The sequence below is a fragment of the Pleurodeles waltl genome, chromosome 5, assembly GCF_031143425.1.
Source record: "Pleurodeles waltl isolate 20211129_DDA chromosome 5, aPleWal1.hap1.20221129, whole genome shotgun sequence".
In the NCBI taxonomy this organism is placed as follows: domain Eukaryota; kingdom Metazoa; phylum Chordata; class Amphibia; order Caudata; family Salamandridae; genus Pleurodeles; species Pleurodeles waltl.
Genome location: NC_090444.1, coordinates 290,982,049 through 290,999,033, shown reverse-complemented (window position 1 = coordinate 290,999,033; position 16,985 = coordinate 290,982,049). Strand labels below are relative to the sequence as shown.

The 16,985-nt window shown below is 47.1% G+C and overlaps 1 protein-coding gene across 1 annotated transcript in view; it reads right to left on the bottom strand.

Moving 5' to 3' along the window:
* MSH2 (mutS homolog 2) overlaps window positions 1–16,985 on the bottom strand; it is a 530,159-nt gene that overhangs the window by 483,655 nt on the left and 29,519 nt on the right. Inside the window, exon 6 of the mRNA XM_069234037.1 lies at window positions 12,943–13,076. Coding sequence (XP_069090138.1) covers window positions 12,943–13,076 — 134 coding nt within the window. The remainder of the gene's footprint in view (window positions 1–12,942; window positions 13,077–16,985) is intronic.

Genomic DNA, 16,985 nt, shown 5'->3' with positions numbered 1-16,985 from the left:
TCACCAAGCACATGACAGGCTGCACATCTTGGTGCAGATAAAAGTGAAAACACGACGTGGCACACAGAAAGTGTGGCATGTCCCCTAACACTGCATATAATATATGCAAGTCACCCCTCTAGCAGGCCTAAGGCAGGGTGCATTATATTACATGTGAGGGCATATCTGCACAAGCAGATATGACCCTGCTAGGTCTTTGTCGATTTTCAGACATAGTAAGTGACTGGGGAAGCCATTTTGAAAATATGTGCTGGGCACTGACCACTATGAGTTCCCCAGCTACATGATGGCTTCACTGACGATAGGGATGCTTGGTATCAAACATCTCATATGGTATACCCACAGAGATGCCAGTGTTGGATTTACCAATATATGCACCCAGAGATCACCTTAGAGGTGACCCCTGAAAACCTACATACTACAAGTGTGATAACTGACTGTTCATGAGCATTTCTTAGCCACGTTTCTGATACTCACCCCCCACACTCCCCAAGGTGAGAGCCACCCCTTTCGGGCCCAGAGAGAAAAACCTACACTGGGGGTGGGGGTGTTGACACCTTCGCCAAGCAGGGGGTGGACGTTCCAAGGCAGGAAGCTTCAAAGTCCTGGCTGACATTGAAATGTGACCCAGGTCTCTTCAAATGGCAGAGATGACCAACTTCCCTGTCCTGATCTCACTTTTGGCAGCAGAACAGGCGGGAAAATTAAGCAGATTAGGTGGTGTGCCTATTTCACGCCTAAGGTGGATGAACTGAAGTGGACACCACTTTTTAAATTTCTCCATCTTGGCCTGGAAGGAATTCGGCCACTAGGGATCATGGTTATGCCCACTTCCCAATGGAAGTGGTCATAGGAAGGGTGTAGTCACCCTAAAGGTGGCCACAGCCCATTGGTTACCACAAGGCATTCCCTGTAATGCCCCTAAATTGAGTTTTATGGTAGCACCCCAGAACCCTAGAAATCAGATCTGGATGACCTAAGAAGAAAAGGACGAAGAAGAGAGGCACCAGCAGAAGAGGAGAATAAGGAGCAGCTGACCTGGTACCAACCCTGCCGGCCTGTCTGCACTCCTCCACAGACTCTGCACCAAAAGACACCTCGTCCTGCAGCTGAACCTCCAGAAACCTGGGAGGATTGCCTGCCTTTGAAGAAGACTCGAGTAGCCATGAGCAGCAGACCTGCTCTCCAAACAACTCCAAGGAAAGGACTCTGCAGCCTCTGGAACAACAAAGATCAGACACCTAAAGACACCGCTGCACCCCCAGTCACTGACCCGAGTAGGAGTGGACCACCGGTGCCAGCAAGGTCCCCCAGCTGTCCAGAGTCCGAGTCCATCATGGTTTCACCCCTCTTGGACTCTCTGAAGTCACATGCAGTCTCTGCGCACTGCCCCCCCGCCCCCCCCCCCCCACCCCGCAGCCTCTACGGTGAGAGAAACCCGACACCTAAAACAACCACTGCACCAGTCGCTACTGGCCCGAGTTGAAGTGAACCCTTGGTGCCAATAACATTCCCCAGCTCTCCTGAGCTCGAGGCCACTGTGGATTCATCCCCTCCTGGACCTCCTTGATGACGCCTACAGCCTCAGACCACAGGACCCAGCCCCCAGACCATGGTTGCTCCTGGGCAAGGAAACCCGAAACCCCTGCATATAGTTAGGTTGACGTTTTACCCATACAAAACCATGGAAATTCAGCAGTTATAGTTATACTTATGTTAAGAAACTATAACTCGTGGCCCAAAGTTACTTTCCGGCACAAGTCAGTTTCTTCAGATAGGTATAACAAGAAGTATAACTATAACTGTTGAATTTCTATGGTTGTGTACAGGTAAAATGTCAACCTAACTATAAAATTCCTGTAGCCGTAGTGTTTTTCAGTGAATTTCTTTTTTTTTCTTCTTTTACATGACATAATATCTATTTACAGCACATTAATACAACAACCGCAGAGCACAGCCTTCGGCATTTCGTGGTGAAGGTTGGCCGCAGGGCCTGGTCGTAGGGCAAGGACTGCTGCCAACCCTCCTGCATGTACCCAAACCCACACGGCCTTGGCAGTGCGCAGCATAAGGTTGGATGCAGTAGGTGTATTTTTATTTCCATTTTTCCCTTGACCCGCAGATCCTTCATGAGTTTATACAGGCGAAGTTGCGCTGAGTCCCGCAGTGGATCCGAGCATCAGCTAAAAAGAAGAAAAAAAAAAAAAGAAAAGGGGCATTTTTTGCCCATGAGGGGTCAACTGTTTGTGCTTTGCTAATGACTCTATACTTTACTGCACTATACTAAACTATATAAACCTTGCTCAGAGTCCATAATTCCTTCTTTTGTGCTCAACTATTTTGTCTTGGTGGCAGACCTTCAGGCATCATTGACACACATAAATTAACCAAATAGCAGTATCTACATACCCAAAACCGAGCTGCACAACAGTATTTCTTTCAGTATTTTTAACATGAGCTCCATTTTACCAAGTTCTCATTACTAAGGCCGTCCGTTTTGCACACATTATTTCAGTGAAGAATGCTGAGTTCCTGTAGATTGTCTTGTGCATGATTTAGTAATTCTACAAGGTGTTATTTTAGCCGCATGCATTGACTATTTCACGACAACGTTGGTTTATTTTTTTTATTTTATTTTTTACACCAGTGACCTCACCTGCTGCTGAATCAGGTGCATTGCATGCTAGCCCTAGCTTCCACCCAGCACTGTCATAACAGGGAAAGATCTGCAGTCTGAAAGCCTTCTTCAGGCCAAAATTGATGCATCTTAGATTCCACTCCAACCTCCTTAGTATGAGGCGCATCCTGCCTCTTGCAGAAAATGGGTATTTGTCAATGTACCCATTAATTTACCAAAATAAATTTGAGTCACAAATCTCACCTCTTTTTGTGTAAAGTCACTCTTAACTTTCCTGAGGAAATCATCTAGTCAAAAGTCCTCCAGCACAAGTGCCTCCAGCAACGTAAAGATCCCAGAAGTGCTATATGGTATCAATACTTGCCAGCACTATTTATTTAGGTGGGTTACTCCTGATTTTTAAAACTAAAATGGATTGATTTTAACTTTCTATAGCCTATGGCAACTGCCACTTAAATACAAGGTAAAGGGCAAATTAAGGCCCTCGTTATGAACACGGCAGTAAACACTGTGGCAACGGCGAACAGAAGCCTGCCATTGGCGGTGAACAGAAACCCACCATAAAATGATGAAAAAAATTTAAAAAAAATAAATAAATCAGAAACCGACAAAAATCTCCCTGCGACCAGTCATCGCCAGGACCTTGTCGGTGGAAATGCTGGACCTCCCACCCTGCATCAGTCGATCACACAAACTCCCCGCCCTCCAAATAATGAAGCACAAATCACCATGGCGGTCACTGGAAGCCAAACGACCATTAGCGGTACAGACCATCACGGGCAGCAGGTGGACCCAACAGTAAAACATGCATACATTGGCAAGTTTGAAACCCACACACCTGACACACATCCACAACACTATAAAACACTCACAGACACACCCCACAATCCTTTGCATCGCCAATAGGAGAAGGCAGACAGACAACACAACAGGCAGACACTGAACACCACATCACAACTCTCACACCCAACCACACAAGAGCACCCTCACCTAGATCCATACAAGACACCATTCACAAAACACACCATGGCACCCCCCAAGCACTCACGCTTCACAGAAAGGCAGCTAAGGACCATGGTGGACGAGATATTGAAGGTCGAGCCACAACTTTTCTGGGCACAGGTCCAGCACACACACATCGCCAGGAAGATGGAGCTATGGCAGACAATAGTCAACAAGGTCAATGCAGTGGGACACCATCCACGCACCAGGGCCGACATCCGCAAGAGATGGAACGACGTGCGTGGGAAGGTCAGGTCCATTACATCCAGGCACCATATTGCAGTCCAGAAATCTGGGGGACGACCTCCAACACCACACTACTTACACTGACTGAGGAAAAGGTTCTGGCCATCCTGCACACTGAGGGACTCACTGGAGGAATGGACTCGGGTAAGTTGTCTACATTTACTCCATAGCCATCACACCCGGAACGCATGCACCACACCACCCCACCCCTCCCAACACCCACCAGGACCACTACCCCACCCAGGCCACAATCACTACATCCACTCCCCCTGCATGCCCACAAACCCACTAACAGGCCCACATCACTCCCGCTGTGCACATCCACCCACCCCTGCAAGGAATCACAATGGCCTACAGCACTCACAATGCACCTCCACATACAAAGCAAAATGCAATGCTAACTTCACAAAAGCACCCTGCATGGCCCCAAAGTGTGAAAACCTGCACAAAACTGTCAGTCCTGTGCACCCCATCCGATCATGCAAGTGTAACAGACATGTCCACCCCCCCAACCAAGCACCACCACCCATGCCACCCCGACGGACAGGACAAGGAGTGGCAGTGCCCCACAGGGAGACAGAGGCACCTCCCAGGACACTGGAGATGGAACCCTGGACACTGACGATCATCCTGGCCCCTCACACAGTCCTGGACTGTCATCATCCAGCAGCCCCCACCCCCGGGCAACTGTCCCCACACCTGTGTATCCAGGCCACACACTGGTGGAACACATGGACAGAGGCCACAGTCACCCCCTACCAACAGGCAGGAAGACGATGGCCCCAGTAAAAGTGGTACTGCCAGACCTGTGCAGGGGACACAGGCACAGGGGGCTAGGTCCAGTGGGAGAGCATCAACGGCCCAGGGGGGAGGCCACAGGATGGATGCAGCAGCCCAGGACGTGATCTCTGAGGTCCTGAGAGCATATCACAATACCCAGGACAGATTGGCCCAGATAGTATCCACCGTGGAGCAGAGTCAAATGATGCAGCTAGCACACCACCAAGAGGCCATGGAGCAGTGGAAACTCCACAATGGCACAATGGCCACCATAGCAGGTGCGCTGCTGCACCTTGTCCCAACACAGCCTGAGGCCCACACAGATCAGGAAACCCCTACTACAGGCCAGGATACAGACCGGACAACAAAAGCATCAGCAGCAACTGCACGTTTCACCCTCTCAGGACACACAGGGGACATCCATCTCAACCCGTACAGGCCAACATCAGGCACCCAAACGGACCCTCAGGCCCAGATATGGCACTGGAACACCTGCCAAGACCCCCCTCAAAGAAGTGACTCTGGCAATAACTGTCCTCCAAGAGTCCGACTGAATCAACGACCCAACCGTGTGAAAACAACAACAAACTCTTGTAAACATAGATGGACCTACCACTACTGCCAACAAATGCTGCGACCATGTTGCCATACTGTACAACCACCAGTAGCCCACTCCCATCTCTGTAATCTGCATGTTTTAATCCCTGCACCAAATAAAACACCATTTCACCTATTACAATGTCCCCTGTCATTATGTTTAAACAAAGTGAAGTATGGATGCAACTGTATTATAACTCATTTATTATTATCTGAGCAGCAGGAAATGCTCCACACGCATAACATGTTGTTGTGCCTACGGGTGTGTTGAACTATCATACTATAATGTTACCGGTCCTATGCAGACGTGGTCACAGTAGTAATGACTATTGACCCAACCCCCCTAGTATGCTACACAGACAGCAATCTCATCCAATAGTCACACACAGTTACTGGCAGTAGAGTTGTATCAGTTGGGTCTGGAATTTACATCTTCCCCCTCCTCATCATCACCACCATCACTCTCATCCCCTCTGAGGAAGCTGGTCTGGATATACAGCACCCTCCTCCTTCAAGAGGGGGATTGAATTCCTCACAGCCACGTTGTGCAGCATGCAGCAGGCCACCACTATTCTACACACCTTTTCAGGTCCATAGGCCAGGGAACCGCCAGAGATATGTTGACAACAAAATCTAGCTTTCAGGAGACCTATTGTGCGCTCTATCACACTCCTATTACGTCCATGGGCCTCATTGTAATTCCTCTCAGCATCTGTTCCAGGATTCCTCACTGGTGTCAGGAGCCAACGCAAGTTGGGGTAGCCAGAATCACCTAGGAAATGGTGCAAAACAGGACTGGCAATGACAAGCCTCAGAGGCAGACAGCCTGGCTGTCTGCTATGTGGTAATAAGTGTCAGAAACACCTACCTATGATCCATCCTCTGTCCTCTTGTAGTTCTTCCATCTTGTGTGGCACACTACTGTTCCTTAGCACAAAGGAATCATGGACTGATCCAGGGAACATGGCATTCACATGTGAGATGTACTGGTCTGCAGTACACACCAACTGAATGTTCATAGAATGAAAGTTCTTACTGTTTATGTACACCTGTTCACGGACACTCGGGGGGATGATAGCTATGTGGGTGCCATCGATGGCACATATCACATGGTGTATGTTGGCAAAGGCATACAAGTCCGACTTGATGGCAGGGAGGTCAGCACTTTGGTGAAAACTCACATAGGACTGCAGGTGTCATACAAATGCATTCAGGAATCTGGACAGTATAATGCTAAACATTGGCTGTGAAAAACCTGCACCCATCCCCACTGTCACTTGAAATGAGCCCGTGGCCAGGAAATAGAGTGCAGAGAGCACTTGCACCTCAGTAGGGATGGCATGCTGATTATGATTATCTGGTCTCAGTGCTGGATCCAGTAATGCACAAAGTTCATCAACAGTAGCACGAGTGAGTCTGTAATTGATAATGATGTGACGCTCCACCATGGTCCGCAAATGAACAAGTGGTCTGCACACCGATGGGGCCAACCCTCGCCACCAGGGTCTGTACCTAGGAGGAGTTGAAAACATGTGAGGAACACCTATACATCTGCACACATTGTTTATCATTCAGTACTGCTGGAATGATTTTCGTCGCCACAAATGCTTAGTGTGTGTGACATTACAGCAACATGACCACAATGATATATCAGGACTGGTCAGGTGAGGTAATGCATATTGTTCCATGCCTATGGGTGTTTAGGGGACGATAGGGTCTGAATAGTGCTGATGAGGGTTTTACAACTGCGTAGTTAGGGCCAAAATGTCTGCCCCCTGTAATCCAGAAGAGCTGGGGTGGAAGAGACCTCATACCGCTAGCGGTTGACGTAATAGCGTAAGGTGGTGTTTACTGCAGTGCGCAAATTCATTGGTTAACATGGTTGTCAATGGGCATTCTTAGCGTATCATGATCGCCGCCGGCGGTGACGGCATACACTGCCACGGTACGTACGCAAACTCGTCACCCCAACTTCACTCGACTCCCTAATCTTGTGCATGTAGGTACTCCACTGAGTGTACTGCTGTGTCCTGCCTCTAGTCATGGAAATGGCAAAGTTTTGCAGAGGAAAAGGCCCGGCCTTCACCAACGAGGAATTGGAGAGGCTCATGGACGGGGTCCTGCCACTGTACGCCAAGCTCTATGGTCGGCCAGAGGTACAGGTGAGTAGGAGGATTGGGGGGCATGGATGTGTGTAATGGTGGTTGATGGCTGCATACATGTGTGCACGTGTGACACTGTATAGTGCAGGGTTCCTGACATGCAGCAAGTGTGTGTGTTGTTAGGTTGTTTGAAATGTCCGTCCCATAGTGGACGTATAGCCAGCTGTATATTATTGTCCATTGTCTGACCTCAGTGTTACTTTTTCTGTGTGTTCCTTATAGGTAAGCGCCCACCAGAAGAGAGGACTTTGGCATGCCATCGCCAAGGAGGTGCGGACCCTGCGAGTCTACAACCGGCTGAGCACCCACTGCAGGAAGAGGTGGGAGGATCTGCGGCGCTGGGCAAGGAAGATCTTTGAGGCCCAGCTGGGGGAAGTCCTACCAACGAGGAAGGGGTGCCCGTCGGGCACTGCCCCCCCCCCCTTTATGCAACGCATCCTGGCGGTGGGGTACCTGGACTTGGATGGGCACTTGAAGGCTGCACAGCAGTCACAAGGGGGTGAGTACATATACCATATTTGTGCTCCTCGATGGATGTGTGTGTGCGCGTTTGTATTTATGCTGTCTAGTGGCAGGGACTCTGACTGATGTTCATCTACATAATGGCCCCCGTGGGGAGAAGTGGTGTGAGGGTCAATTCTGCAGTACGTCAGGTCCTTAAGTTCTGCGGGGAATGGCTGTAGAGCAGGGTTGTGGCCAGTAGTCAGGGGCATAGCCATGTGTATAGCAGTAGGTGCTGCCTGGTTGAATATGGTCTGGGTGGGTGTATGTGTGAACCACTTCTGTACCTCCATTCAGCTATTTACAAGTGTCTCTCCTGTTTTGTCTCCCCATCCCTGTTCTCGTGTTGTCCGTGTACATCATCATAATCTGGCGAGGGAGCTGAGGCACCGTCGAGTGGTGAGGCAACGGCCTATGCCTCCTTGGAGGCAGTGTCATCTGACGCCAAGGGGACCAGTGGGTTAGAGGGCGAGCGGAGTACCACAGGAGAGGCAACTACCACTGGAGGTAGTGACTGATACCTCCTCTGATGGGAGCTCCCTCACGGTGGTGGACCCTAGAGGGCCCACCCCTACTGTCATCTTCCGCCACCCCCCATACCATCACCACCCTCCCAGTTGCTCCCCACCGAGTTGCCTGTGCCCACTTACCCAGAAGGTTAGGCGTCTCCTTTGCCCCAGGCACCTCCTCCCCTGCCCCAGTCAGCCCTGCTGCCCTCACGGAGGAGGCTATTGACCTCCTGAGAACCATCTCTGTAGGGCAGACAACCATCATCAATGCCATCCAGGGGCTAGCATCAGAGGTGCAGCAGACCAGTGCCTATCTGGATGGCATTCACAGTGCCGTGTCCGGCCTACAGAGATCCTCCTCTTGCACGGCAGCCAGTTTTCCTGGTCATTCTGTCCGCCATCCAACCACCTCTACCCCTTCCAGCACCCCACCCCCTTCACCCGTCCAAAGCACACATTCTGACACGCAGGCACACACCTCAACACACAAGAAGCACACATCAAAACACAAGCACCACACCTCCCACCACAAGCATACACACAGCCAACATACACATGCACACACACCAACATACACTTCCCCAGTGTGTCCACCTCTTCCGCCTCCCTGTCTGTCCCCTGTACATGCACATCCCCAGGCACTGCACCCTTATTCAATGTTGCTGACCCTATTCATGCAGTCACCACATTAGCACACACCCATTCATGCACCCCAGACACCACACCTGCACTCACCACAACAACTTTAGTTGACACATGCAGCACACTCACCAGACTTGCAGACACCCAGACAACATCCATTTACACTGGCAGCCTGTCTTGTCCCACTGTGTCCATCCCCTCTCCTCCCATGACACTCAAATGCTCCAAAACACCCACACAACACACATCCACCACACCTCCGTATACTGTCCAGTCACCTGCACCCACATCACGAACACCTACACCTGTCACGACCACTCCGTCTACCTCCACTCCCACGCCTTCCTCCAGGTCCACCTCAATTGCCCCTAAGAAAATGTTCCTATCCCGTGTTGACCTATTTGAAACCACTGGCCCACCCAGTCTCATCCCTAAATGTGCTCACCTCCTTGCCCTGTCCACTCCTCCCACGTCACAGCCCGCCCCTGTCCTCCCTTCCCATTCCTGTGCTACCTCCCCTGTGAGGAAGAGACCCTGTGCAGGCCCAGGAACATCTGCTGCAGCCCAGGCCAAGTCTGCTCCACCAGCTGCAAGCACAAAACCCAAGCCCCCTCCACCTTCCAAATGGAAATCTAAGCCCACCCCTACCCCCGTGCCCCCGTTCCCTGAGGTGCCTGGATGCCCCATTGTTGCCCCTATGAGGTGGAGTACTGTAGCACTTGTGGGAGTCAAGTTGGGGCCCTTGTGGCCCATCGGACTTCTTGGACTATGGACTGGCCATTGCCTTCTATGCACTTCTGTTGCTCATTGAGCAGAATAAAGGTTAATGTGTGGCCTGTGTTGTTTAAGACACACTCTGGATCTGTGGGCTCTCGTTTAATTGTTTGAAGATGTTGGGCACATGTATGTACTTTGGGCAGGTTGGATTTGCCTTGTGTCAGCTAAGTACCTCTTGCTGTGGGGTGTATGGCTTGTGCTGCTGTGAAGGGTTGTGGAAGCGTTGCAGGGTTGGTAGGGTTGGTGGAGTGGGTGGGTGTGTGACTGTGCCCTTTCTTCCCTTTTTTAGTAGGTTGCGGTCCTTGCTGTTGTCGTCTTCGTCAGCGGTCTCGGTCGTCAAGGTATATGGCAAGGAGCAGGGCTGGCATGATCTGCAACTTTCTCTCCATGCCTGCTTCGGCGTGTTGTGTGAGCCTCCGGTGAGCGTTTCCTTATATTTGGTTCATTTCCGCCTGGCTTTGCGTGGCGGTGGTTCCCGCACCGGACTTGACGGCGGTCTAGTGCTTCATTATTTAATTGGTGGGTAGAGCCTTTCCATCGGCCTGTGGGCAGGCTCTGCCATCGTTGTCTGCACGGAGGATTCACAGATCTTGGGGGGGATGGAGGGGGAGGGGACAAAGCTCTGATCAGCTGGCCTCAACCTGAAAGAAAAGTTGCGGCCACCATTTTGTTTCTTGCATTGGCATGGGGAGGTAAAAATATAGTGTAAAAACATTTAAGGTGGTCAGGATACAGGTATGACTACATAAGACAGATTGCCTAGCAGGCCAATAACACAAGGAATGCAGAGAAAGAATGTGCGATTCGGTTAGGTAAAGTAAAGGTTTTAGTAGCTTTCCAAACGGTGCAAAGAACCTAAAACAGTTGAGAGAGTGGCTTTCTTTTGACCACACAACATTCTGTCACTAAGCAATTGAAAAGCAACCAGCTTACATATTTACATAACAGTGGACAATACAAATTCACTTGATCTAGGCTCAGAGATCTAACCTGTTTATCTCCATATAGACTAACGGTTTTAATTAGACACCAGACGTAGCTCTAGACATATCTAAGACATATTGAAAACGTACAGTTGGATTAGGATCCTAGATGCATTTGCAACAGATGCTAGATTTTGTCATACAAAATGCCCTGGTCCTCCTCTTCTGCTACATATGATTATTTATCTTATAAAAAGATGCATGGATGGTTCCACGAGCTTAGTTTTCTTTTCTGCCTGCAGGTGTACTTCCACTGCTGTTGCACTTCGTTCTTTTCGCAACCCAGGTTTCCTGCAACTAGCTTCAAGACATGCTGCTCTTGCCATTTCACCTCTAAGCTGACAACACACACTGTGTCTGAGATCTTCACAACCTCCTCTGTTCAGTAACTAAAAACTGATCTTATTCAGTGGTCCTTCATTTTCAGATGCAGATGCCGCATGTGTTTGTGGTGCAGAAGCAGAAAGAAGGAGTATCAAATGAGCTACTGGCTCTTTCAATGGAAGAAACTCCATGTTGCATCATACGTTTAACATTAGAGCACATGTTTAACTGCCCGTGAGGTATAAATATACCAATCTAGACCAAAGGGTCACACTGAAATGTGGCATGTGTGCCTAATTACACCACAGTTGGTTAGTTGCAGTCACCAAATCTGGAATCAAGCCTTTATTGTGCCACCCTTACAGGGCAAGCACACCAAATACTCTGCATCTACTGCTGGATAAGGAGGAACTTCCATGACTCAAATATCAAGGAAACATACCAAAATGCCTTCCTTCACGTTCTTCTTGTGAATGCACATAGTATTCTTGTGGGGTATAACAAAAATGTGTTAACAACTTTAACTGACTTTCTATAAAAAGGAATGTTGTATTTCAGGGTCCTAAATAAGGAAAAAGTAGATTACAACCTCCATCACTTTGACACCAAAGTCTATGACCTTGGACGGAAGTGCTTCACTCCTAATCATGCCATAAAGTTTCATGCAACAAAAAATAGTGATCTGTTAAATCAAATGACAACCAACTTACGCTGTGCAGGCTAACATGCAATAACATAACAATGTTTGGCAGTTATCTCTTCAAAGCCTGCTAACAGACCATTCCAAGAGCAAGCCCTCTCTGCCTACAATCTTATAGCTAAATTAACCCTCCCTCAAGGTTTTATAGCTGTACTACAAAAACTGCCAAGAGAGAACCCATAATATCCACAAATGGAAGCGTATGTGCCTCCATAGTTGAACAAAAGAAGAAACATGCCCAAATGAGAATCTTGTGTAAGGATAAAAACACTAGTACGAGGAAGGGTGTGCTCTCATCTCAAGAGCTTCAGGTATAAATGAGAAAGTCAGTGAGTGGGTTATAGAATTGTTCTCAGTGAAGAATATTAGTGTGACGGTTTATCTCACTGCCTTTGCAGCAAACATGGAGAACACATGAACCATCTGAAACCTCAATTTCTTCCTGCTCAACATATCCTTCAACGTGATGACCCACGGACCCATCCTGGTTTTAGACTGGGGGAAAAATAGGTGTGGAACAAGAAGCTAAAAGGGACAACATTTGTAAAATGCAATAGGGGGGTGTCCTTTAGAACCAGAAGGGCTTCACTCTGCATTGCATTCTTCCTCCTAGGTCTTCAACAGGTAAGCAGCAGTAGCTGACATCTTGGGGGGAATGCAGTTTCCTTGCATAATAAAGCCATGCCCGTTCCTTCGAAAAGGGTCTTATTTTTATGGTGGTGGTGGTGGTGGTGGTGAGAGGTTGTAATGATGCTTGAAACAATGAATATCACCTCTGTCGGATTTGACTCTTCAACTGTTTTCCACATCTAAGGTTGTTCATTTAAAAAACGATGTTCTGAAATGCAAGGCTGTCATGGAGCAGCACATCTTAGCGTGTGCCCTCCAACGATTACACCTCCAGAAAAAGTAAGCACAGTCTAGCGAAATGATAAAATACATGACTGGTCAGAGAATGAAGTTACACCCATTTCAGTTATCAATGCTTCCATGTACACAAACCACCCATAAGTATGACATCAGCTAGCTTTGTTTTATAATGAAGCAACTAGAAAACGAACCCACTGGAATTTGTATTTACCTTTCTTCGATCTTATTCTTGTCCATAAGCGGCTGTTTAATCCACTGGTTCATCAGCCTCTGCCCTTGAGGAGTTTTGCACTTATTCAATAATCCAGACAAAGACTGCGTGCCACTTGTATCTTCAGCAGAACCCTTAAAAATCAGGAAGAAACTGTGCTCATGGCATGGCTCTCTGGATGTTAAAGAGCAAGTAAAAGATAGTCTCTACATTCATCAATCTAAACAGTGACTAAAGTATTGCCTACCAAACTGGACGCAGTCTACGGCTGCGAATACGCACCATTTCAAACATCTAAGATCAACGCAAGCTAACTCCTCTAACAGCACAACTACTCGAGGGAAAGCACTCGTACAACATTTTATAGAAGAACATGTTTTCTGGAGGTCTTCAAATCATCCGCATGCCAGATTGCGTATAGTGCTGGATTACTGCAGGGGGAGTGTTGTGGCCGTATAACTCCCTGCTCTTGGTAATGCTACTTGGGAACATTTAAAACAGGCTTAAGGAGGCCAGCAGTGTGCAAGGGCGAGGGGCTCCAAGATGCTTGTTTTCTCCAGAATAGCAAAAATAACAGCAGTGTGTGCCATGAAAGGCGACTTTCTACTGTTGTAAATATGTGCTTTGGACTCCTGGACCACAATTCCAGAGTTCTTGCGGCAAACCACAGACCTGTCCTACCCTCCTCTTCCCCAAACACCCCCGCCAAGTTTAGCCAGTTTGATTGAACAAGCCTAAAGGTCCGAAGAAGTAGAAGTAGGAGATGTACCTTTGCACTGTTGTTTCCATGTGAGGCTTGAACCCATGGCTGAGCATCTTAGATCATAGTCATTGGTGCCTGAAGCACAGGAGGGGTAATGTCCCTCACTATTATTAGCAAGCACGTTCCCAAAAGATTAATTCTGTGGATGTGTTATTTTGACATTTTGTGTTACCCCTTATAACCAAGAGATCGATGTCTGGTGTGACACTTCCCTGAATGTGCATACCAACGTGTTGCATTCTTCTCCTTCACATTTGTGTTTCCGGATAGTCCCCATTTACCTAGTCTGTCATGTCGTCTATGATTGGTATATGGGCTACCATTAAAATATGCACTGTCAGTACCCAAAACCATATTTATTTCCTTTGACAACCTGGACAACACCTTTAAGTTACAGTGTTTCCGTAAGCAGTACTTTGTTGCAGTGCTGTGCTGTCGTTGAAGACCAAAACCACTTTGTCAAGTGCACCCGGAATGCCCCAAGGACTAACTGGACCTTTTTGAGAGCTAGTATTCTGAAGTATATCTTGTTGAAAACTCATGATCCCAGTATGGAGAGATCTATGACATGGGTCCCACAATATCTAGACACCTTGGTCATAATGGACACCTGTGGCTCAGCAAACTTTGATCTATTCAGCAACTTTACTTCTACCAAATTAGAGCTTCCCAAGATTCACCTGACTGTGACCACTATCAGGAAAGACATTCAATCAGTTACCCAATCTGCAGACTGGAATTTGGAACTAGGACAATGAATGAGGACATTATGCTCAGAAGGTAGACCCCCCACCCACCCCCAATTTCAAAGAATGTCACGCTAAACCATATTCAGAATGTATGCATCCTTTCCTGGGAAGTGCACGCTTTTACTATTTTTGGATAAGGTTGTTACCACCATCTACGAAGAATCATACCTTTTTACCATAACAAGCAAATGATCACTATGGTCTAATTCTGGCCCTGTTGAAATACATTTCCCTTACTCAGTCCAAACACAAGCATGCATGGATAGCCGACCAAGACGTTTAGAGGGCACTCTTGGATACATTTAAAAATAATTTTGTAATGGACTGCAAATGTTCTCTTCTAACCATAAATCTTAGTTACTATCAGTGTCTTGGTTGAATGTGACACTCCAAGAACAACTCTATGGCTTCTTGCAAAATAGTCACACAATAACAGTCTTGATGGTCATTATCCTCTGGTTTCTCTGTGACATCCACCACATTTGATAACTGATTAGGCTAGTAATCCTATGCTCCCTAGACATCTCTTCCAAACAATGGACCACTAAAAGCAGACTTTCCTTATCTCCTGGTTCCCTTTTCTACAAATACATATATACTAGTACCATAGACACCACTTCCCTAAAAAGCATCTCATCTTGTTGTAGGCACATTTATTTTAGCTTAGGCCTGTGCCCTTTAATACGTTTTTTTAACTTATTCTTTATATTTTATATTAGCATGGCTGCTTTTAGAAAGAATATGTTATTTTTTAATCAATTGCTTTTCTGTGAAAGCATTGTTGTTAGTTCTTATGTATGACATTTCATCCTGTACCACTGCTCAAGGCTGTACATGATATATTATCTAGTATTGTCACCACAAAGGCGGGGAGCCAGCCTACAACACCACCTAGACACATAATCACATCAGGCCTGTTCTCAGAACATAACCCGCTTTGTTATAAAAACATCACACAGGCCCACAGAGGTTAGAGAGGTCATTTCAGCCAGAGGGACCATCCGAATCTGTGTGTCAGTTTGCAGCTTTGCTGATCCAGGCCTTGTCTCTACTTCCACCTGAGGAGACGGCCAGCAGACCCCTGTTTTAGGTTTGGGGGCGGGGACTCCTTCCATGGACTAGTAAGGACAGAAAGGGCTATAACTGCTGTACTCTCACGTAGAGGCTAGGGATGCAGGTAGTAATTCTTAGACATGTTTATTCCAGGATGTTGGGATTGTTCATCTGTTTTTCACTAATGGTCACAATTCTAACTGTGATAGGTTTCATCCTCCTAATAATCGCAGCTCGTGTCTTATCATAGAATGTAGTCTTTTCAATAAATGCACTGAAAACTGTCTTAAATCTCGGTCGGCCTTTGCTTATGCGATACTTGTGAAAATGAGAGAAAGGGGCACGATCTGGCCACAGCGACTTCCCATAGGAGTCAGAGTGTCATGCATTCTAGGCTGCCACAAAGCAACTTTACTTTCTAGGTTTTGGTGAGGTGCTGCTTGCTAGCCAAAATGGTTAGGTCGACAGCCTCCAGGGAGAGAGGGAATGACTCAGTCACCCACACATGGTGGTGCTGCTGCCCAAAACCAGCAGTCTTACCCCCAAGTTAAGAGTCCTACGACAATCCTCTAGCTTTTTCTACCACCCTTATGTGGATGATATGCAAACTCTATATTGTATGTGGGCGCCATTCCCATCCAATACCCTAAATAAGCTTTTCAAAATGCTGTTATACACTACAAATACATAACAGTGGGAAACAAAGCTTGTTTTCATTGCTGGTACAGAATGTTAGCCCTGGTGTTGGAGCCTGTCTCCTTCAGTCAGTGTTTATTTCTATGTTCAAAATGCCACAATCTGAAAAGTCTGTTCACAATATTGGACATGTTTAGAACCCATATAAATTATAAAATTGCTGATGGGTAAATAAAGGCAATTTTTTTTACATTGTAGTTTTGAGTGACATTGAACCATCAAGCCCCACTCTAGTCTTTTACATATCAAACAGATCTAGGGGTGAAAGACCTTCCCATAATCCACAGCTCCTGATCTATTATTATACATTTTTTACATGGGCCCCACACATATTCACCATCATAAACAAGCCTTTCAAATAGTTTTGACTGCAATTGAGTCACAGCAGTGAGAAAATAAAACGTTTGCTTCCCACTGCTGCTACAAGGCAATGTCTGTTCTGAAGATGGAGCCTGCCTCCTTTACTACATCTTTATTTCTAGGTTTAAAAATACCACAATTTGAAAAGAATGTTCCCCACAGTGGATGGGTTTGGAACGCATATATAAAATAAGTTGTAGGAGGGTAACTTTCATTTCAGGGTTTCAGTTAACGTAACTCGGGTTTCACTAACATGTTCTATAAAGTCACTCAGATGCACCTTGGTTAAAACATCCTCTTTATTCACATGTATAATTCTATGTTTGCCCACTGCACTTACCCTCTCACATCCAAACTCTAAGCAGCTGAGACTATCTGACAGTTATTAGAAACTGGAAAGGCCTTTGCTCTGTCATCTGCAT